Genomic DNA, 25,826 nt, shown 5'->3' on the forward strand with positions numbered 1-25,826 from the left:
AGCTTAAGAAATCAGAGGTTTAAAATTTTCGGGGAAACTAATTTAAAAAAGGATTAAGAGTCAACAACGGTAGGCCTACGACGAATCGTCTTCCTTTCTCTATATTTTGATAAAGACGTTGAATGCCTGACCGAGCTCTTATTAACAATGAACTCTTTTAAAATTGCAACCTCAATATCCATTCCAAACTCCTCGTGGACACGACTTATTATGAATTGGCAATTAAGGAAACTTCAAAATCTCATCTTCAAAATAAGTGCAAATTCATGCAAAATGAGCGTTTCTAAGGATCAAAATCAAAGACCATATCGCATCAAGCATATATGGACGCACCAATATTGTGTGTGCCGCAAAAGGGAATACTTATGGAGGCGCATTATCACGTGCTACGGATTGACTGCAATGGGGATCATTCTATCTACCCCAGACCAGACTCGGTAAAAGTCAGTTTGAACAGAGAATGTGCACCATGCATATACCACACTTCACCACACACAACATCAAATCGCATCACACCACACCCACACCAAACCAAATATCACACCACACCATACTGCACCATGAGCACGCCACACCAAACAACATCACGCACCACACTTCGCTATACCATACCGCAGTATACCACCACAAATTACACCATACCATACCATATCACACCACAACTTACCACACCAAACCACATCACACAACCCTGCATCATGCACCACACCATACCGGAGCTGACATTTACAACCATACCACACTACTACACCACACCAGACTATTCATACCATATTATACCACACATCACCACACTACACCAGATCACATCAAACCACACTATACTACACCACACCATATCGAACCTGACATTACAACCATACCACACTACATACAACACACCAGACCATACATACCACACATCACCACACTACACCACGCTGCATCAGATCACATCAAACCACAAATCACACCATAAAAAAACCACACATCACATTATAACAAACCAATTAAACCAGACCTACGCACACACACATCACCTAGAAGAAACCTAAAGCTTATGCTGTATCATTTTACATCATAAAAGTGGACAAGTGACACCTCTATCTTGCAATATGATATATTATGGTCTTTGCTTAAAACCATTTATTAACAGTTTTGTTTGTTAGGCGAGAAAAATTGATTATCTCTATTATTTAAAAACAAATGTGGTCTGTATTTTTCTAAATGTTGGTAAAAAAAAACAAATTTCATTGATTGAAGTTGCTGTGTACTGCAAAATAAAGTTAAACAATACCTTCAACTGCAAAACAGCTTCAGGTGACAATTACTAAAATCTTAATTGCTATGCCAACAGAATGGTACATGACTCAATCAATGACTCATTAATACAAAATATCGTCCTTTTTAGCATAATTACATCACATTCTTTTATTGACATTCAAATAAAAATTGTCCCGATAGTAGGACAAAAATGTGCCTCCCAATCCCCAAGCTTAGCGAGAGGCATAACCAATCATTGCATATCAGCATTTAACGAAGAACAAATAGTTTGTCATTGACATGTAAGTGTAGCAAACAATTACAAAGTGGGTCTGCATTCAGTTTGGTTCTGAATTCACACACTGTGTCTAATTAAGGGGAGAAATAGATTATTTTCACGACTTATCCAATCTATAATTTCCTCATCAATCTTTCAATCATTGCAACGAGTTCAGCTACCAAACGTAATGGCAGATGCTGCTTTACATATATCAAAATCTACAAAATTTGATGGAAATAATGACAGTGATGCAGTTTACAAAACAATCATACTAACGAAATATGAAAAAATGATGGTCGACTTAATACAGAATATCATTAAATGAAATAAGAGGGAAACAAAGATCAAATATTTAACTAAGCTATCTCCAGGCTACCTAGTTCTTTACAGTTATGCATTTTTCCAGTTTTGTGATTTACTCTTAATGTACAAGTACATCAAATGGTCTATGATAAGGTTGATTCTGAAAAAAATAATATATATAATACATCTTATTCCTTTCATTCTGATATATTTTCTACTTTTTCACTCACTTTAGAAGGTGTGACATATTCATACATCATACTCCAAAATGCAATTGCATTTACTGAACAAGATCTACATTATACACAGAAACACAACATGACTTGATCAGTAAAAAATCAATGACTGTCATTCTGTGCAAATTACAAGTACAAGTTTGAATATAATATTCCTTTTAACTCCCACTCCCGATTTCATTTGTCTACAATGTATGTAGTAAATATACCCTCCATGATATCACAATACTCAACATGTATCATATCAGTGCAATCAAGAATTGACATTGTTTATCTTTATTGGTAACAATAAATGGGGAAGAAAAGTAACTTATTTGACACAGTTCCCCGAAAGAAAAAGAACATTCATGATGTGCACAGAACATTTGACTCAAGGTATGACATAATTTTACAATTTTACAATGAACGACCTTACATGCATGCCTGTACTTCTGAGACTTTCTGCATTTGGGCTACCTTGTGTAGCAATCGCTGGTTGACATGCCCACCTATTGTCAAATGTTATAGCACCACATAACTTTGTTCATATGGAGAACAATCTTATCACAATGATGCATCGTATAATTTATATTGAAATAAAAAAGAAAACAGACTCATAAAGGTACATGTATAATATCCATAGCTCTTATCCATAACATAGAGGAATTGTATATAAACAATTTGTGTTTATGAGTGCATTAGTGAATACACACTACCCGCAACTTAAGTAGCCATACAAAAAAAGCATGAGACATTTTCCATCAGATTGCGAATTAACAGAGTTCATACAGTGTACGTCACTAATCAAATCAGTTTTATGCGAGAGGTTACAATATGATTATAGAAAGAAGAAATATTCTAAAAACGTGTTTAAAAGGTCAAATGTTGCAGAATCATGGAGGCTGCAATTTGCTTTATTGAATCATATATAACACAAGCCCAGCCAAAGAGTGTGCATTTAGAGCCATTGCTGCACATTTTATAGAGTCTTCTCTGAACAGCTAAATGGCACGCTTAAGCGCATCTTGGCTGTAGATTCCACTTAAGTTGTGCTCATTACGTTCAACTGACCTTGCATTCTTGAGTCAAATTGTGTCATTAGACTACTTAGATTGCCTACAATCTTGAATCCATTTCAAATTGCAACTTGTCCATTCCCTCCAGAGTACTTTACAACTTATATTTAGTTCAGGAATGATGCAAATATTTTACAGAGAGGCAATTACACAAAGGCAATAGCATGTAAGTCATTCATGTTCTGTCTACTTGAAAAAGAGAGGTATTATATTCAAGAGGAATTATTTATCGCTTGCAAGGCTTTTACAGAAACACCTTCCAAAAGGACAAATGAAAACCCTCCTGGAAACGTTAGAAATATATTTTATAACTGTTTCATACTGTGACAAGAATGTAAGTACCTTAAAAATTCATGATGCAAATTGGAGAAATTGGTTGATAAGTAAGAAAAAGCTAGTGAAACAGTAAGGGCACGTGACCAAGGAAGCCTCAATTTCATACCGACTGAGGAAATTGGGTCAATACACTATGAAATTACAGGTGATACATGATGATAGTGTGATATGTGGAATAAGGCATTGAAACGCTCTAGGTTTCCTGTTCATCTGGATCTTGGTCCTCTTCATCCTCCTCCTCATCATCAGATTCTAGAGAAGCAAAACAAAACGTGAATTACAAATTGGGTATTATAAGCCAATTTCAAAATGAAAGTAGATAACATCTAAGACAGGTCAGCTTGACGATTCAAAAGTACACAACAAAGAAGCAAAACGGTACGTTGTAACGGTTGTATGTTTTCTCCTTCAACTGATTTTCTGGTAAGGCTTCCCTTTCTCCCAGGGTGAGAATTAGATTGGCCATCAATTAATTACCACATATGTATTCCATAAAGTGCTTGACGTTTTCAAGGCGATTTAAGCATGGACAGCAAGCTGATTAAGTGAAAGCAGCAAATGAACAAAATAGTAAACTAGTTTCAAACAAAACGATCCCTCAATAACTGTCTTGATATAGACAATCTCACATTTGGCAATGCAGTTGACAATATCTAATGACGGCCATGGACCACTTCTCCTTTTGTTGTACATTTAAAATTACCTAAAATATTGTTTATCTAAATTCTGGCTCTCAGAAGTTGGTAATTCCAATGGAAGACATTAAAAAAAGTGTTACCTACAATAAAAAAATTATCATAACACACAAGGTAAATATTAGATACTTACTAAACAATCAATTGAGAATTGGTCCATGAATGGTATCACACATGAACATACTGGTAAGGGTTTGTTATCTAGAACAATAGTGACCTCAAATTACCCACATTTTTAACCTTTTTAATTCTGTTCTTTTCTTTATTTGTTTCTCTGATTTCTTATAAAGATTATGGCTCCGCTTTGGCCAATGTTTGAGAGGAATTCCTGAAGTAACTGGCTTCTGATAACCCTGTTATCCAGGTGTGCTATCAAAAAGTCTTGAATCCCCCAACTACCTATCATCAATATCTGAGTTTACATTATATAATTACTCACCTTCTTCAGCAGTGTTGAGCCAATCCACAAGCTTCTTCATTTGTTCATTGAACTGGGCTTTGCCCTTGGGGCTGTCATTGCCTTTGTACCACTTCAGAATCTCATCTTCCGACAGCACATCAGCTACATCGGAGAAACAAAAGCAGGAAGATCAGTTAACATAGCTTCACTGGATTATGTCACGTATGCTTCTAGCCACAATCGCTCCATTTGCTCCATTTTTAACACTTCAACCCATATCTTCACAAGATTGTACAACATATACTCATAGGACAATCGCTCCATTTACTCATTTTCTAACACAGATCAAATTTTTAACTGTTACCTGGGACCTTACACAATAAATTACCCTATTTAATGTACCCTGAAATCTAGCCTAACTCCAAATTGCAACTAAAGCTCTATATCTTTGACTAATGATATTCCCAGAGTAAATGAGGGATAATCCTTCCTTCACATCTTCAGAAAAGTTCAAAACATTTTCTACAGTGCTTATCCACAAAATGTCAACAATCGTCCTAATTGCTGAGTACATTTGCAATAAATATATTTAGGGTGCATGTATGACTGAAATTTTCTTCAAGAAAACATTTCTTTTTTATAGAAGAGAGCAAATGGGAGGAGACCTTACAAGATACATCACATAGTTACTAATTTGTGTTTGATTGATTGCAACTTCAAAAACTCACAACTTTCTTATTTCTAATCGGAAATTTGCCCAAACTTTCACTGACTTGTTTGTCTCATTTGTCTGCGTCTATTAAAAATAACTAAATATTAGGGTGGACTTCCCTTTTAAATTCCTCTTGGAATCTTTGCATAAGTGTGTCTTAAATTACATCTTATTTCACATTATGATACAATTTGAGTGAAATTTTGCCATCAAATTTTTGGCAAATTTGGGGCTCCCAGCACTTTAGAGGGGCTTTAACAATAATCAAGTAAGCAAATTCTTTCAACTTACAGGAATAGAACCAGGTGACCATCTTGGTGAACATTTTCCTCATCATAATGTCAGAATGACAGTAATCCTGTATCATACAAAAAACATACATCATTGAAAATGTTATGCTCGAAATCAAGCATGCTTATTACACTCAAAGTGAAAACTTTACAAAATATACATGATACAGGCAAAGATGAAGGTGGTAGAAATCAATAAAAGTGTACATGACAATGATTAAAAACAGACATTTCCTTACATTAAATAAAATCTTAACATTAAGAATGACAGGCAAACTTCTTTTGCAATACTAGTCTGCGTCAATCACTTTGTTTATATCTATATCAATATCTCTGTTTAAATTGATGACCAGAAGTGAAGACAAACGTTTTGGGGGTCATTGTTGAACTCGAGTACGTTTTCAGCAATTGAAGTTCACTAAATGAGTTCTCGATGGCATGGGCGGGCAAAAGGACTGTGTTCAGTCACTCAGTAGGTCAATAATAACTACTAATAAGCTGATCGTCTGATTCGGCCTGCTTTTTTTATTTCTTTTTATTTTCTGTATCTTTATTTTTTATTTTTTCCTTCTGCTCCGCCCTCCCTTACTTCATACTACACATTATAGTTCTCTTCCTCCTTGCCTTCCCCTTCCTTTCCTTTTGTTTTCCTTCTTTTCCTTTCCTTTTCCTTCTCATTTTCCTCTTTCTCCTTCTCTTCCGCTTCCTTTTTTTAAAATGATGAGGTGGCTGCCCCCCCCCTCCCCCGGCGCCGCCACCTGCGTGTTTATCATTGGTTTGTATAGAATCCACACTTACCTGCATCTTGAGTAATAGTTGAGCTTCAGTGCGACCAGTGGTCACAAAGGTCTTGAAGAGTGGCATGTATTTCTGCAAGATTAAAATCCAAAAGAAGTCTAGTAAAACATCTAAGCAAGATAAATCCGACTACGCCTCTAATGAGCCTCTGCCTACATGTTAGTGTACTGATTAACAATCCTATTACCTTAAACATCTGACCTTAAGAACCATAACTCTTTTTATGCTGCTTCAAATTACACTTTTTATACTTCAAATTGGTTCTGGTAAGTTATCACTGTAAAAAGATATTTTTAGTGAAATTCAACACTTTTCAAGACCATTTAATATTTCACCTCTGATATCTTACACCTAAACTCAAATGAGGTCAATTCTACATGCTTATACATACATGTTTATACACACATTGACTTCAATCAAGTTTGGTTGAAATTGCTTCAAGACATCTTATATTATCGCAGTAAAAAAACATTTGCTGTGATATTTATTGACTCTGTGACCTTACACATCTCACCCACAAAATCTAATCGGTTCATCCTTACATAATCATACATACTTCAGCATAATCATAAGCTACAAGATATATGACAGACCAGCAAATGGCGTGATAGTGAAAGTAATTACCTTGAAGGAACGTCCTAGCTGTTCTCGCAAATTTTCTTCTTTCTTGGACCATTCATTGGACTTCATCATTGCCTTCCAGAGCTGAAGAAATAAATGACAGAAGTAGTCACATGGTTACTATACGAAAGGTATTTACATTCGTAATGCAAACCTGCCCTCACATGTAATGTGTGCACATCTTTTTGTTGCTCATATAATGCACAAAATAGTTTTGAACTGCCTTGAAGCTCATGTAAACTGCCTTGAAGCTCATGGCAGCCACAGTTTAAGATATAAGAATAAGCATTATTATAAAGAGAGATAGACTTTGTCCTTGTAATAATAGGGCAAGTCAAGTTATACTAAATCCCCTAAGTCCCCTACGTTACTGACCACATCTACACATGAGTACCGGTATACCTTTTTATTGCAATAAGGATATACCTGTAGCTCTACTGGAGCTTAAATCAGACAAAATATGAAATCAAATGACAGATTCAATGTGAATCCACAATACTTTGTGTAACATATGGGACACCAATTGACTTCCTCCAACAAATTTGGAGCAATTTCATTAGAGATTTCAATACATGATTTACATTTGAGTAAGAGTTCACGCATTAATATGTATTACTTTTCGTAAGAAGGGTTTTGCTCCTACCAGAAAAATTAAAGTATGTTCAATTTTGTGCAAAAGTACACAGATGACCATACGATTTTAAAACGATATCTCATGGATTGTGAAAAAGTACCTGGACGACCGGGCAAGAATTTTCCACATCTCATATTTTTGGGTGTGCGAATGTGTAAAAAAGTGAACATGCGGTTAAACCCTATGTTTAATGTTGAATTTAATAGAAAAGAATAAGGATGCAAGGGGGAAAATTGAGATAATAGAATTCATACAATAATAATTATATTGAATGGCTTTTACTTCATGAGATATGAAGGTATATCTGACTCCCTTTTAGAAAATTTCACTTGCTGACTTGTGAAATATGCTCATCAGCTTGTGGAATATACCCTTGTATGACACCAAAGCCATTCAATATTATATAATCATCTGTAAATGAACACTTACTACACCAATGATGTCCTTTCCAGTAAAATCATTCTTCTTCATGGTTTCCTGAATTGCGGTTTGCATCTGTCAAAATTCAAATAAAAACATCCCGATAAGTGATCTATTTCAATCCAAATGATAACATACCATACACTATGATTGAACAGTTTGAAAGTATATGATGCCCTTGTACCCAAGTGCCTCACTTAACAATGTGAATTTTGATATTGACACATCTGGGGCCTGTCTTACATGTTTAAAGAGTTGCGATTGATCCAAATCAATAGCATTTTCGCAGTCTCCTATATCTTATGTAGATAGTTGCGATTAAAATAAACTCTTTATAAGACAGGCCCCAGGACTCTACTATTGGATTATCTATTACACTCTTAGAAATCAATCAATAACTGTGAACATGTGCCTCAAACAAGTCTGTTATTCAATTGATCAGAACCATTATAAATAGTACATTCACAAAAAGGCTGTCCCTAAATACTGCATTACATCCCACTAAATCAACATGAGTTAGAATGACAGGAAATTAAATACATCCTCTTGTACTGCAACTGAAGAAAATAAAAAAAATAATAATCTGAAATTTCAGAAGTTATTTCATTTATACTGCTATAGCACTTTCAGCTTGTAGGCCAAGTTCATCAGATTAAATCAGTGTAATATTCTGGCTTCCACTTTTGAGTCAAGAGTAAGAAAATCATCACTGAACATGAACATGAATCTTTGTTTAATCATAATCAAATAAATATGAGTAGCTACTGGGAATAGCATGTTGTTTTCAAGAGAGATCTGACATTTCAGAAGTTATTTCATTTATACTGCTTTAGCACTTTCAGCCTGTAGGCCAAGTTCTTTAAATGTTCTTACACTACAATATAAATATGTCTAAAAATAAAAGGATTTAAATAAATACCTCTTTTATGTCTCCAGAGTCTTCAGTGATCTCAGAAAGTTCTTTGAAAAGACGTTTCTTGCTTTCAGCATGAGCTCTAGCCCGCTTCAAAGATATAACACAATAAGAGCATAACGACAGATGGTGAGATAATTCTACTTTTCCAATGTGTAAAAATTGTTCTCTTTCAATATCTTGTACATCTGTCACATTAAATCAGATTAATATTCTTGCTTCCATTTATGAGTCAAGAGTAAGAAAATCATCACCGAACTTGAACATAAATCTTTGTTTAATCATAATCAATTAAAAAATTAGTAGCTACTGGGAGTAGGAACATCAATCTTAGCATGTTGTTTTAAAGAGAGATTAATGTTAAGAATGTGAATAACCAAAAAACGGCCTAAAAAACCCTCCATCTGCCAGTCCGCCAGTAGAGTAAAACACGCTTGCTTACATTATATTTTATTGCCTGACAAAGTGTTGCAGCGGCACACAAAACGTTGTGATCTTTTTAGATCCCTTGTTCTATATATATATACATATTTGGAAAAAACGCAACAACAGTAACATGCTTTTAAGAACATTGAGAGAGCAAATGTGAAGACATATATGGTTTCATAATTCATATACATTTTTCAGTTTGCTTTATACTATCTCTTCAATATAACCCATAAATGTACCAAATATCATTATTCAGATGAATATCTTGGAATATTCATTTTCTCCCCAGGACAAAATAAGGGCATTACTTACCTGATAGTTTGCAAAATCAGTCAGACCTGCTTCACAGAAAATGTTTTCAAACTGGGCTTCGCTTCTCTTGGAAATAGGCATCAGTTCCTGTGGAATTAAATATGTGCGTCTATCAGAAATAGATCTATTTTCAAATTTAAAAAATGCAAATACATGTGAATGGAAAAGTTCACATGTTAAGAATACATCTCCCTATCTAGAAAATTGTTTAATATATCACTTGGAAAATTCTATATTTCAAAAGAGCATAATCATCAAAACACTTGATATAACTTTGAGAAATTGACAATGTCAAGAAGTAACAACAAGTCTATTCCATGTTATAAGGCATACAAGTGTCTTTTAGATTGGTCAATAGGGACTTTAAGATTTGCACATCGACATAGTGGACTGCTACGCGATGACGTCATTACAAGGCACATTTTAGTCCTCCTCCCCCCCCTGTTGAGCAAAAAAAAATTGCATACGCACTTCCTCAATGCAGTTCCCCAAAGTATTGGTATTTTGAGTTGAAATAATGGTTTGCGGGAATTTCCAAATTTCAGGCCCCCCTCCCCTACTGGAAAATCCTGGATCCGCCACTGCCCTTCTCTCTATTCTCATTAAAACTCTTTGTCTTGAACTAAAAAGTTTGATTGGTATGTTATAGCATCCGTAGAAAGGTCTATACTTTTATAGCTAGTAGCAGTGGCAGTGTGCATGAGCTTCGCCTTCGCCTTCGCACCGCCCACCTGGCTGTTGACGTGACGGTACGCCGGGTCCTTGCACGCGGAAACTCTTTTGAAATTTGGCGTGTCGTTTATGACTTCATCACGCTAACTTCCTGTCGACGTATATCCTGGAGTGAAATCTAAAAGATTTCTAACTGTAGTTAACAGGGGCAGTTGACTACGTTGACACGCATGATCCGTGGACGTTCACGCCGTTCTCGTCCACTCAATCTAAAAGTCCCTAGTGATACCTTTGCTGCAACAGTGGCACACATTTATGTTAGCTGTCTGTAGTAACTGTTGTACAAAGTTCAGGACAGGAACATCAACTTCAAAGTCATGAGGATAAGTCACAATATCAAAATGCCACATGCCCAATTCATTTATCAACGAATTAGCGCATTTTCTGACTTAAAAAAAATATATAATGGTAGCGAAATGCCCTTACCAGTAGTCTGTTGTCGAGTTGTGCCTTACTCAGCACTGAACCGATGTTGTTCATATCACGTTCCTTCAACCATACAGCAAACATGTCCACTGCAAACTGCAAGGCAATGCCTGCATATAAATGACAAAAGATATGAAAACGCATTTAAACGAGAAAGAAACAAAGTTGCAATTTTGAATCACCCTGTCAACATTTTCACCATCAAGATTCAATTTTCAGAATTTCAAAAGAACTTCCATTAACATTTTGAAATACATGCAATGCACTAATTTTCTTCAAGCAGCTAGGCCAATATCTTCACGTTTTTATTCCTCAAGAAATTTAATTATCATATTTATATATACATGTCTCTTCAAAAAAGGTTTGATTTTTCAAAAATCTATTATGTACATTTTTGTGAGTATTTTGCTATAGCAATCATGCCCCATACACAACTGATACCCTATTTGCCGGCGTAAAGGCCGCAGTATTTTTGGAAGAGAAAATATCAAAATGTCGGGGTGCGGCCTTTACGGCAAAAGAGTAAAAAAAAAAAATTTTAAAAAAAGTCAAAACCAGCACAATTTTGCACATATGGGACTACGAACGGTAAAATAACTATACCACTATGGTACAGGACATTTCCACACATCTTACCAACAATTTTATCTTGCATTGTTGACATGAAGACGAAAATAAACCTCCTAACAAAACATTTGCCGATAGATCTTGATCTAAGTTTGTGCCAATGCATTGCAAAAGTAAAGGAAGTTAACGGAGCTGCCGCGAACATCCATCCGAAGTCGCCATTTTGTTTTCCATTTCATGCAGTTTCGCATTACACCGTACATTGTGGTAGGGGTATATATCGGACACCAAATCTGCCTGCGATTACTTTTTTTAGCTAAACTTCCGGTAAATTATAAGAATATTGATGAATTTGTTATCAGTTTGTAAAAAAAAAAAAATTATGATTATTTTGTTTTGTCCGTTTTTTTTTTCCTCTTTGAAATGTCAAAGTTGGGGTGCGGCCTATGCGGCGGTGCGGCCTTATCGCCGGCAAATACGGTATACAGAACCTGACATAAACAGTTTCAATTTAATTGATAATTCTACTAAGATTACAGACCCACTTAACCTTGGACCCACCCAAATATCACCTAAAATGACACCTCTAGTGCCAATTTATTATTTAAATATTGTACTTGATATCAAATATCTTAGACCCGTCCGAACCTCTCTTTTTCTTCTATATTTATTCAACCCAATGATTCAGGACTTACCATCTTTGACAAGATGATCATTGAAGAGACTTGCGAGGCATTTAGCATCTACCTGGTTATTAGCCAGCATGATGCTAGTAATCATGGCTACCTTCTTGCGCTCCACCTCAGTGAAGCCCTTAAGGAACAGGATAATCTGCAAAACAAAAATGGACATTGATTTCTTACAAATCTTGCAGCATAGTAGACAAATTTGCGGCCATTTACAGTCTCCTGCAGGACAATTTCTTTGAAAATAAGGTTGAGTTCTGGTCATGCAATTGCATTGTGAAACGGGTGTGGAATTGATGAGAAAAAGTTGATCATCTAGCATATAAGTATTGGTGTGTAGTGCAAGGTTCTGGAATCATAAAGATGATAAGAAATTTGGCCCAGTCTTGGTAAAGTTACAAGCACTGTACACAGAAAGATGTATACGGGGCTATACGAACATGTGGCATAAAAATCTGTCCAGATTTTTATGTTGTTGCACGTCATATTTAGAATATGAAAACATTTGAAGAGCCGTGCTTTTCAGGGAACATTTTTTATCTGATGTTCTTCCACACTGCATAATAACAATAATAACGCTCACAAATTTTTTTTCACCTCTTTCCACAACTCAAACTTCTCTCTTTAATCTAAATGATAGCTAGCTGTACTCGATACGAAAGCATTAACTGTCTTTTCCGTCACATTTTTAGTTCAGCATTTTAATCTTAACTCCCGGTGCTCCATACACACATTTTTTGGTGTGGGGGATTGCCCTTTAAACTTACCTTGACAAGTTCATCTTGGAGTTTCTTTTCGAGGTACTTGTAGCGGCGAGTCAACTTGCTGAACACCTGAAGAGGAACACAGAATGAGAGTTACAGCTTTATAGTATGAAGCATACATGCAAGCCAGTATATTCTTGAAATTACTAAACAGCCTCATCTTACAGATATCTTAAAATCATTGTAATCAACTCTTTTCCACTGTCAATTAAAGTTTAAAACTTTCCTTCTCCAAACATCATAAATAATAGGAATACAATTTAAAAAATACAAAACTGCAATTAAGTTTGACTTACCTCACCAAAGTTTTGCATTGCCTCGACATCTCCCTTGGTGGTGAACACGCAGACTTCGCTGCGGCAAACCTTGGTCTTATCTGAATCCTCTACCACTGAGCCCCCAGGTGCTGTAAGATATGTAGATGCAAGTCAACAATAAACAACTATAACCCATCATCTTAAAATAAAATATAACATATGGTACTGAAGCTGACTTCATCCAACGAGCCTGAAAAGAGACTCTGGCATGTTTAAGTTTGACGTTTGAAAAGGCCTTACATGGTGAGTTGTCAGGGCCTGAAATCAGACTAAGGCCTGAAAAATGGCATCTCTGCAATCGAAAGGGGGTTAAGGATAGCACTCTAGTCTACCAAATGCAGGGATGCCAACCTTTCAGAGCACAAATCCGTAATCATAAGGCTAAAAATCCGTAATTTGGAGACAAAATCCGTAATTTTCTGCGCGACGCAAATTTTTCTGCACGCTGGCAAGCACAGCTCCCGCAGGCAAGCGCGATAGCACAACAAGTTAAATAAAAGTAACATAGTCTACCTGTTCATTAGTTGGTGTTACACGATGCATTTCCATTTCTTACTGTATTCTTCTTTAAAAGTCTGTAACTTCTTGCCACGCTTCTTAGTTGTGGAAGACATGATGATTGATATCTAAATCCAACCAACATGAGTTCAGATTGTCGACGAAAATCGACGAACGCTGTGACAGCCTGTGAGAAATCCGACAGTGTACACGGCGCTAGCGTAGCGAGGCCTGGCGCTGGGCATGGGCGGGCGGTAGCGGCGCGGCCAAGAGAGGTATTTCACCCGGCCCCCGCTCGCGAAGCACATGTTGTATGCACATGTATGCACTGAAAGGGGTGTGCTAGATAACAAATTGTCCAATCGGAAGCCCTGTGGGATTTCTATGCATGGATTCAAGGATGGCTGCGCTGCAATAGTCAAAAGTACGTGCTAAACCTTAAACGTGCTAAACCTTAAAGTGCTAATTTTGAAAATCGGCAAAATCCGGAATTTATGGTATGAAAATCGTACCGCCCGTAATCGGCCGATTTCCCGTAGAAATTACGGGAAATCCGTACTAGTTGGCATCTCTGCAAATGGTCAGCTACTCTTTAATGGAACCACGGTATGGGTATGGGTGAAACTGGAATGTCATTTCAGGTACATATTTCTGACCAACCTGTCAAACGTATGAAGGGCCCCTGCCCTAGCAAACTTGAATAGATGCTTGGATTAGAAAATGTCTTCATTGTTCTTTGTCCGTGTGAATACAATTTTTGCTAGTTGTTTACTTACCTAAAATGCCACCAGCAAAAAGAATGTCAAGAAGGGTTTCAGCATACAGCCGGTAGTTCAGCTTAGAGCCTGCCCCATCCAAGAATTTGGATACTTGTTCCAAATCTGTGCCAGCTTCGTTAAGTCCTTGCAGGATACTATCACGGAACCCAGTTGGGTCGTATTTCTCTTTCTCATCTGATCAAAAATATGAAAGGATAAAAGATTTTACAACATCCAATATCATCATAGCAAAATACTTACTGCTTACATGAAACTGACTAATGTTCTATAGGAATTAAATATTAATTATACAAAATTACTGTGTCTTTCTTGTCTTAAACAATTTGTGTGTGTGTGGGTGTGTGAGAGTGTGTGTGAGAGAGAGAGAGAGAGAGAGAGAGATAGAAAGAGTGTGTGTAACTGTGTATACATAACTTAACACACACTCGCATACAATTACAAACAAACTAAAATAAGTACAAGAAATAATGAAATAAGATGAATTAATAACTTACCCCTCTTTCGGGTCCGAGTTCGCTGGCCCGTGAGCGTAGGCTTTTGCTCCTTTTGACTCATAAAGTTTTTCTGTAACAGCAAAATACATGGCAAGACAAAAATGATCAGAATGTATAGTAACTGAGGTTACCGAGTGAAGCAATAGAGATAACTCAGGTATTTTTTTCTCTAACATTTCTACACTGAACCGTGTGTCCGGAAGCTTTAAAAATAATAAATGTGAACAGATGCGTCCACAAAAATAAGGATCATCTGCATTTTCGCTGACGATTCCGATTTCCAATTCCGCCCGTTGGCGATGCGAAAAACTGGTTCCGCAATGATTTTCTTTATGCATTTTACATTGACTTTGTACAGAGACTTTCACGTTATGAGTGATAAATCCTTGTTTGGAAGACGGCTAACCCATAAAATTAGACAGTGAACTGGGGTATTTTTTTATGCCGACTCTGTTTTTTGCATCGCCAGAGGGCAAATCGGGAACCCGAAACCCCCAGAGCGCTGAAGAACAAAAACGTCTGCGAAAATGTGGAAGATCTTTTTTTTTGGGGGGGGGAACGCATTTTGTCAGCGTATACGAGGATATCCACGTTTATGCAGATGATCCTCATTCTCAGGCCAGCGCCCTTTATACCGATGGTCGGCTTCTGTCTCTAAAGGGAGGAGACGACCCTACCCAAATAATAGGATAAGGAACGCAAGAGACCGAATTTTTGGTCTAGTTTCAATTTCAGTAGGGTATCTCCACGCCGGAGCTACGTCGGCTTAGGCCTATGCCTTTACGGGTCAAACAAAGTCTGATTATGATTCTGAATCTGATTCTGAACAGGCGGCTCTAGCGCTGAGCTGAGCCGCTACTCCGCTGGCGCCTCTACTCTAGCGCTGAGCAGAGCCGCTACTCCGCTGGCGCCTCTACTCTAGCGCTGAGCTGAGCGGCTAGCGCCATAATATTTGTCCTTTCATAAAGTCTTAAGTTAAATCAGTCTTATTCTTAAAGATAAAATGAAAAGAAATATTGCATGTCAATTTCTTTAAATTACTATTTTAAATCAACTATCCACATAATCTACACCACCTGTCTGGACAAACAACATCTTGCCTGGCCTGGCCTGGTAGAGTCTACATCTATACCTAGACCGAATTTTTCTGTCTCTTTCGTTCGTAAGCCTCTGATTTGGGTAGGTCGGCTCTCTCTTTAGAGACAGAACAGAACGGGCGTTGATATTTTACCGGATGCATTTCCGATGTATTTATATCCCTAAATTATCAACATGCTTAACTACTTTGGTTCCACTTACCAACTTGACTACTTCAATCCGTTTCATGGTCCCTTTTCAGGAAATTATGGGTCAAGATCATAGTATATATCTCTATGGTCAAGATCGACATCCATGAAGAAAATCTTGCAGCCGGGTTGCGTCTCTTGTAGTCTACGCCGAAGGCAAAATGATTATAACGGAAAAACTGTGCACGAGCTACGAGTTCATAATGACATGCACAGTTTTTCCGTTATAATCATTTTGCCTTCGGCGTAGAATACAAGAGACGCAACCCGGCTGCAAGATTTTCTTCATGGATGTCGATCTTGACCCATAATTTCCTGAAAAGGGACCATTAAACAGATTGAAGTAGTCAAGTTGGTAAGTGGAACCGAAGTAGTTAAGCATGTAGATAATTTAGGGATATAAATACATCAGAAATGCATCCGGTAAAATATCAAAATTAGGGATTAAGTTTGGCCAAGTTTTGTGTAACGTTTCTATACACAAACGCGCGTCCACTACAGCGTATAGGGCTGTTCTGTCTCTAAAGAGAGAGCCGACCTACCCAAATCAGAGGCTAACCAGTAGGGGCGCTGGTCCGAGAATAAGGATCGTCTTCATAAACGAGGATCGTCTTCGTAAACACGGACGGATGCGTCCTCAAAAATAAGGACCGTCTGCATTTTTGCAGACGTTTCATATTTTTGATCGGTGCATTGGCGATGCAAAAAACGGATTCTGCAATGATTTTCTTGATGCATTTTACATTGACATTGTACAGAGACTTTCACATTATAAGCAATAAATCCTTGGGAAGACGGACAACCCATAAAAGTAGACGGTGAACTAGGGTTATTTTCCCCCGGGGAATCCATTTTTGGCATCGCCAGCAGGCCGTTCTGTAACATGAAACCCCCAGAGCGCCGATGAAAAAAAACGTCCTCAAAAATGCAGACAACCCTTATTTTTGAGGATGCATTTTGTCCTCGTTTATGAGGATATCCTTGTTTATGAGGACGATCCTCATTCTTGGACCAGCGCCCCTACTGCTAACGAACGAAAGAGACAGAAAATTTCGGTCTATATCTATACCTAGCACTAGCGGATAGCACTTAGCATTAAGCAGGGCTCCCACTTAGCCGAGTTGGAGCCTCGAGTTGTGGCGAGCTGGCGCAAGCTTATGGCTAGCCGTTTTATAATTAAAACATATTTCTTGATATCAAGAATTCAATTCTTAATAGACCAGGTCTATCACGAAATCAAATTCTTGATATCAAGAATTAACATTGCATTACTAGGCAAATTCATGCAAAAAAATATATTCAAGAAATTGACTTGAAAACACATCAGACAATTAGTCTGAACCGAGTCAGGAGCAAATTTGAAGAAATTATATTTTTAAATGTTGTAAAACCAAAGATATAAGAAGAAAACTGACCAAGTATCTGTACTAAAAATCGTACATGTAAAATTGGTTGTAGACATTCGACAGCTGAAAATGACGCGCACGGTTGTGGTACGTGCGTTCTCGAATCCAAAATCGTATCTCACACACACACTCTCGCCATACCGCAAATGGTCCGTCGTGGGGAGCTAGCCGCCCGAGAGTTTGCCAGCGATACCAACGCACCCTCGGAGCTCCGCAGCGCACACTCGAAAGGTTCGAGGTGGGTTCGAGGTGGGAAGGTGGTGGGCTAGCTTTTTGCCAAAACCACGCTAGAACGTCTGCTGGCAAAGTGAAAATAACTACGATCGAGAACATCGTCGGTTTCAGTGAGATAATTCTGAATTCTAATTGAGACTATATAATAAATTATATCGACAAAGAAACCTCGGTAGATCTCTTATAATATACAAAAGCTTGTTTATTTCTCGTTTTGACATTTGTTTTCGAGCCATTTTTTCGTGCGCGAGTCAATGCAAACTTTCAACACGCAAGGAACGGGGAACACTCGCGGACCCCGTATCAAATTTGTTGCAAAAAAAAATTTCAAGGATGATTTTGAAGCAGTGAAGAAAATTTGCGCTGCGATGCGCAGAAATATACTTGAAAGAAACTTAAAAAATCACACCTGAATTTTCAGAAAATCGTATTTGCATTACCAAGCCTAGTTGTGAGTTGTTTATATCTCAGATTTTATGAAGATTTGTCAGAAAAAAATGTCATTTTTTTCCGTTTGGTGGTCATTTCTACGCTAATATTTAAAAAGTTGCATCAGTAATGGGCCCAATGTTTCTCTTATCGTAGATCTACTCGCATGTTATTTCTACATCAGTAGGGGCGCTGGTCCAAGAATGAGGATCGTCTTCATAAACGAGGATCGTCTTCGTAAACACGGACTGATGCGTCCTCAAAAATAAGGACCGTCTGCATTTTTGGAGACGTTTCATATTTTAGATCGGCACATTGGCGATCCAAAAAACGGATTCTGCAATGATTTTCTTGATGCATTTTACATTGACATTGTACAGAGGCCTTCACATTATAAGCAATAAATCCTTGGGAAGACGGACAACCCATAAAAGTAGACGGTGAACTAGGGTTATTTTCCCCCAGGGAATCCATTTTTGGCATCGCCAGCAGGCCGTTCTGTAACATGAAACCCCCAGAGCGCTGATGAAAAAAAACGTCCTCGAAAATGCAGACAACCCTTATTTTTGAGGACGCATTTTGTCCTCGTTTATGAGGATATCCTTGTTTATGAGGACGATCCTCATTCTCGGACCAGCGCCCCTACTGTACATAGATTAAACATAGGATGGTTAGGGGTAAGACCGGATAACATTATAAAAAATATATATCCTTCCACCCTCCTAGTCCTATATCCAAGTTTTGGGCTGATTATTGCCGACCCACCGCAGCAAGGCCATTCAGATTTTCGTACGCTCGCGAAGCGCCCTCTAGTGCCCCATGAATGTGCCTAGCATTACAACGTAAAATTATTTCTTGATTTTATGATAAAACGGCTTGCCATAAGCTTGCGCCAGCTCGCCACAACTCGAGGCTCCAACTCGGCTAAGTGGGAGCCCTGCTTTAGCATGAGGAAGGAGCATTGACTTGCATGTACATCCCGACTCCCAAACATCCTACGTGTAAAAACACATTGACTTTTGTGCACGCGTTTCCTCATAAACTCACGACGTACTGTCCATATTGATGACACTTTTGAATTCAAATTAAATTCTACGAATAACACAAACATCACACGCTATGAATCTCAAATAATTAAGTAAACTACATCATTTTAAAAGAATTGTTTACAAATAAATATAACACTACCCATATGTACGAAAAAAGTAATTTTTTAAAGGAACTCACTCCGACAGTCTTGCTTGCAAAAAATCACGAATTTGACAATGAATGATACGGGGGTGCCTAGCTTAAAGTATTCTTTTAAAACACAAAACAGGGCTCAATTCTTTGATTCAATAATTCAAAATGAAAATTGGAGTAAAAGATGAATAATTATTGTTGTTTTGATATTTTGACAAATTTACTGGAGCTAACATGTAAACAAAATCCTTTTCAAACACAGGCGACGTGGTTTCATCGGATAATATGAATATGAAAATGACAGTAGCACCCCCGGTCTTAAATAACACAGATCATGCTTTCTTTGATTTGTCATAAATACAAACGCATTAATGTTCATCCATTACTTATGCAATTATCAATTAAAACAATTTGTTAAATTAAATTAATCTATTCCATAAATTTTCAATAATTTAAAGAGATTTGAATTGTAAAAAATCATATTTTAATCTTCCATTATCAAAATATTAGTCTTGTTCTAGACGCATTATACACATGGAGTTCTTTTTGTAGCGTGTCTACTTTCTTGTTCGTGCTGAAACGGAATGATTAATAACAGCATGGATTTATGCAATTTAGAAACAATTACCTAGTGGTTGTGATAGGCCGAGTGCCACAAATTATTGAGCTTGGGGGGGGGGGGGGCTCGGCTCCGACAATGAAATGCAAAGCTGAAACTTTCGATGCGGGAGTTGATTCGGGCGTCTTCCTTTTTCGTCCCCCCGTTTCCCTTAATTCTCTCAAGTTCCCTCTTGTACATATTTTTTTTCTTCACCAATCCGTGGCAACCGTGGTGCCCCGTCGTCATTCCCGTATAGGCTACGCCATACACGAGTGGTTTTATCATGGAATCAGTCAACATTTCAAGCACATTCTTCTATGTCTCTATAAATGAGCAAATACCGCAAAATGTCTTGGTGTACGAAGTAACAAAAGTATAACCAAGAAGTATAACGCAAAGAAATTCGGTGCATATAACGGAATATATACAGGCAAAAAGGAATATTTACCATTAATATCTTTCAAGCTTATGCATAATGCACTGATCTTGCTTAAATTTGGTTTCTCTGTGTTGTCGAATCGATATGAAAACAAAAAAATAATAATAATAAACTCAAAAAAGTATGTGAAAAGCGAGCTGCGAAAATAATTTCAAACCAAAGCCTTACTAATGCCTGGATTACATTTGCCCCGGGCGCCGAAAGATAAATTAGTCTACGATTTTTCGTAGACATCGTAGGAGGCTACGGGCTACGATGTTTGTGTTTACACTATCTACGATCGAGCATCGTGCCATTTATTTATATATCTTTCAAGCTTATGCATAATGCACTGATGTTGCTTAAATTTGGTTTCTCTGTGTTGTCGAATCGATATGAAAACAAAACTAGACTTTAATTCGTCACGAAGACGAATAAGGTGGTCTGTCTAAGTCTTATGATAGATTTGAGAATGGGAAAAGTTATATAGACATGTAAACAATGATGATGATGATGATGATGATCTTGATAGTAATGGTGATGACGATGATGACGATGATAATGATAATGTTGATGATGACGATGATGATGTTGATGATCATGATCATGATCATGATCGTGAGCATGATCCTGACATCTGATTGAAAAAATGAGGGAGATGTAGATAGCATATAGTCTCAGCTACATTATACTCAAAAATCAACAAAAAACAAGCGGAAATAACGGCGATATTGCTCGCAAAAGACAGGAATGTAGAATCCAGATTTAAGAAAAGGTCATCTCCAATAAGTATTACAAGCAAAAAGTAATGGATCAAGTGATAATAGGGTAATAATAAATTAAATATAGTTGTTTATTACATTATTTGCGATTCTACGTGTTTTAATATTCAAATGAGATGGTACAGTGAAAGGTCAAAAAGAAAAAAAAGTGAAGAAAAAAAATTGTTGGAGACGCCCGGACTCGAACCAGGGACCTCGATGTCGGAAGTCAAGTGCGTTACCGATATACCAAAACATTTCACATAGAGATTACACGTAAACGGAAAATGAAATTCTCAAATCCCACTTTGTAAGTGAAATATGAGCATGATCCCGGCATCTGATCGAAAAATAAAGGCCACATTTGTGATAGCTTATTCTCTCAGCTACAACATACTCAAAGCTCAGCGTAAACAAAGATAAAACGACGGAGATATTGCTCGCGAAAGACGAGAATGTAGAATCCAGTTTTGAGAAAAAGTCATGTCCCATAGAGAATACACGCAAAATGTGAAAAATTGACATGCCTCCTTTAATTGCAAAAATACGCCATGATGCCTTTGTCAAAATGAAATATCGTGATGACTGCATTTGTATAGAATATTCTCAGGTAGAACATATCAAAATTCGAAAGAAAATTGATCAATATTTACAGAGATACAATTAATTTTCAAAAAATCTGCTGACGTCATAATATGCAAATTGATATTTTGAGTTCGGAGGCCATTATGATGACGTCATGAGTTAATTGAGGGTCAAATGAGACATGAAATCATATCTTCAACTTATGTTTTTTCTAACCATGATATAAAAGTTGGGGTCAATGGACTATCTGAAGAGCTATTTTGATTTTCAAAATGGCATGTTTTTGATCAAATTTGCATTATATTGCCCATAGCAGCACGCGCGGATTTTTAACTTTGACGCGCGCTCACGGCCTTATGAAATGTCAAGGGTGACTGAAATTATTGTAAATTGTCATCTACGGTAAGAGGAATCTATATCGTGTAAAAATTTTGAATTTGACTTTTTCCGCGCGCTGTGAGCGCGCGCAACGCGCGCGGGGACACCTACGGACGGAAAATTTTGAAATGCCTAAAATGACCTGATTCGTACTCTCCTTTAATAGTTAAGTGATTTTGAGCATTTTAAAATTTTGACGCGCGCGTACGTGCGCGTCATGACCTTTATGTGACCTTTGATGACTTGACCTGTTGACCCTTGACCTGAAGTATATGTGATATGAATATGAATGACCTTTGCTGATGTATCATGAAGATATGATTGATAATGTGATTTCACAAAATGGCGCCTGGATGACGTAACGATGACCTGATGACCTTAAAAAAAAATGCCTGCACTTGACCTTGATAAGCCTGATGACTGACAACAAATTGATGAAAATTGATCAACCCAAATTTGAGCAATCACGCTCACAAGAAAGTGGTGGAAAAATAAAAATGAACAATTGAGTGCGTTACCGATATACCAAAACATTTCCCTTATTAGCGATTACACGTAAACGGAAAATGGAATTCTCAAATCCCACTTTGCAAGTGAAATATGAGCATGATCCCGGCATCTGATCGAAAAATAAAGGGCATTTTGTGAAAGCTTATTGTCTCAGCTACAACATACTCAAAGCTCAGCATAAACAAAGATAAAACGACGGAGATATTGCTCGCGAAAGACGAGAATGTAGAATCCAGTTTTGAGAAAAAGTCATGTCCTATAGAGAATACACGCAAAATGTGAAAAATTGACATGCCTCCTTTAATCGCAAAATTACGCCATGATGCCTTTGTCAAAATGAAATATCGTGATGACTACATTTGTAGAGAATATTCTCAGGTAGAACATATCAAAATTCGAAAGAAAATTGATGAATATTTACAGAGATACAATCAATTTTCCAAAAATCTGCTGACGTCATAATATGCAAATTGAAATTATGAGTTTGGAGGCCATTATGATGACGTCATGAGTTAATTGAGGGTCAAATGAGACATGAAATCATATCTCCAACTCATGCTTTTTCCAACCATGATATAAAAGTTGGGGTCAATTGACTATCTGAAGAGCTATTTTGATTTTTAAAATGGAATGTTTTTGATCAAATTTGCATTATATTGCCCATAGCAGTACGCGCGGATTTTGAACTTTGACGCGCGCTCACGGCCTTATGAAAGGTCAAGAGTGACTGAAATTAATGTAAGTTGTCATTTACGGTAAGAGGAATCTAAATCATGTAAAAAAAAAGGAATTTGACCTTTTCCGCGCGTTGTGAGCGCGCGCAACGCGCGCGTGGACACTTACGGACGGAAAATTTTGAAATGCTTAAAATGACCTGATTCGTACTCTACTTTGATAGTTAAGTGATTTTGAGCATTTTTAAATTTTGACGCGCACGTACGCGCGCGTCGTGACCTTTATGTGACCTTTGATGACATGACCTTTAGACCCTTGACCTGAAATATATGTGATATGGATATGAATGACCTTTGCCTATGCATCATGAAGATATGATGGATAATGGGATTTCACAAAATGGCGCCTGGATGACGTCACGATGACTTGATGACCTTGAAAATGTTCCTGTCACGTCTCATGACAATGACCTATGACTGTGCCAAAATTGAATGAAATTGACGAAACCGAACTTGAGTTATCCTAGGCACAAAAAAGTGTAGGAAATAAATAAAAATAAAGAATAATAATAATAACTAGATTTTAAATCGTCACGAGGACGATTAAGGTGGTCTGTTTTCAAGTCTTATGATAGATTATAATATTTTGTATATTGAGAAAGGGAGAAGTTATATAGACATGTAAAGAATGATCATCATCATGATGATCATGATGATGATGATCTTGATAGTAATGATGATGACGATCGATGATGATGATGATGATGATGATGATGTTGATGATTATCATCAACAGACCATGATGACATCAGACTGAACAAAATGAGAGAACATTTAGATAGTATAAAGTCTCAGCTACAACACACTCAAAAATCAACAAAAATCAAGCTGAAATAACGGCGATATTGCTCGCAAAAGACAAGAATGTAGAATCCAGATTTGAGAAAAAGTCATCTCCCATAAGGATTACACGCAAAAAGTAATGGATCAAGTGATAATAGGGTAATAATAAAGTAAATATGGTTGTTTATTACATTATTTGCGATTGTACGTGTTTTAATATTCAAAGGAGATGGTACAGTGAAAGGTCAAAAAGAAAAAAAAGTTAAAAAAAAAAATTGTTGGAGACGCCCGGACTCGAACCAGGGACCTCGAGGTCGGAAGTCAAGTGCGTTACCGATATACCAAAACATTTCCCATAGAGATTACACGTAAACGGAAAATGGAATTATCAAATCCCACTTTGTAAGTGAAATATGAGCATGATCCCGGCATCTGATCGAAAAATAAAGGGCACACTTGTGATAGCTTATTGTCTCAGCTACAACATACTCAAAGCTCAGCGTAAACAAAGATAAAACAACGGAGATATGGCTCGCGAAAGACCAGAATGTAGAATCCAGTTTTGAGAAAAAGTCATGTCCCATAGAGAATACACGCAAAATGTGAAAAATTGACATGCCTCCTTTAATCGCAAAAATACGCCATGATACCATTGTCAAAATGAAATAGCGTGTTGACTGCCTTTGTAGAAAATATTCTCAGGTAGAACATATCCAAATTTAAAAGAAAATTGATCAATATTTACAGAGATACAATCAATTTTCCAAAAATCTGCTGACGTCATAATATGCAAATTGAAATTTTGAGTTTGGAGGCCATTATGATGACGTCATGAGTTAATTGAGGGTCAAATGACACATGAAATCATATCTCCAACTCATGCTTCTTCCAACCATGATATAAAAAATGGGAACAATTGATTATCTGAAGAGCTATTTTGATTTTTAAAATGTCATGTTTTTGATCAAATTTGCATTATATTGCCCATAGCAGCACGCGCGGATTTTGAACTTTGACGCGCGATCACGGCCTTTTGAAAGGTCAAGGGTGACTGAAATTAATGTAAATTGTCATTTACGGTAAGAGGAATCTAAATCATGTAAACAATTTGAATTTGACCTTTTCCGCGCGTTATGAGCGCGCGCAACGCGCGCGGTGACACTTACGGACGGAAAATTTTGAAATGCTTAAAATGACCTGATTCGTACTCTCCTTTAATAGTTAAGTGATTTTGAGCATTTTAAAATTTTGACGCGCACGTACGCGCGCGTCATGACCTTTATGTGACCTTTGATGACATGACCTTTTGACCCTTGACCTGAAATATATGTGATATGGATATGAATGACCTTTGCTTATGCATCATGAAGATATGATGGATAACGTGATTTCACAAAATGGCGCCTGGATGACGTCACGATGACGTGATGACCTTGAAAAGGTTCCTGTCACGTCTCATGACAATGACCTATGACTGTGCCAAAATTGAATGAAATTGACGAAACCGAACTTGAGTTATCCTAGGCACAAAAAAGTGTAGGAAATAAATAAAAATAAAGAATAATAATAATAATAAAGAA

At 37.2% G+C, this 25,826-nt stretch overlaps 1 protein-coding gene across 1 annotated transcript; it reads right to left on the reverse strand.

Annotated features, from left to right (window-relative positions):
* Positions 1-1,379: 1,379 nt before the first annotated feature.
* On the reverse strand, positions 1,380-19,575 carry LOC587479 (basic leucine zipper and W2 domain-containing protein 1). The gene is made up of 15 exons (XM_030982897.1): positions 19,522-19,575; positions 14,940-15,009; positions 14,443-14,619; positions 13,148-13,257; positions 12,855-12,920; positions 12,097-12,232; positions 10,835-10,944; positions 9,677-9,763; positions 8,942-9,025; positions 8,032-8,097; positions 6,972-7,052; positions 6,348-6,419; positions 5,551-5,617; positions 4,587-4,709; positions 1,380-3,704 (listed from the first exon to the last, which is right to left on the reverse strand). Exons 2-15 carry the CDS (start codon positions 14,998-15,000, stop codon positions 3,646-3,648), a joined length of 1,299 nt encoding a protein of 432 aa, XP_030838757.1. The 5' UTR covers positions 15,001-15,009; positions 19,522-19,575; the 3' UTR covers positions 1,380-3,645.
* Positions 19,576-25,826: the final 6,251 nt, after the last annotated feature.

This window comes from Strongylocentrotus purpuratus, unplaced genomic scaffold (assembly GCF_000002235.5).
Source record: "Strongylocentrotus purpuratus isolate Spur 01 unplaced genomic scaffold, Spur_5.0 spur5_contig_827, whole genome shotgun sequence".
NCBI lineage: Eukaryota > Metazoa > Echinodermata > Echinoidea > Camarodonta > Strongylocentrotidae > Strongylocentrotus > Strongylocentrotus purpuratus.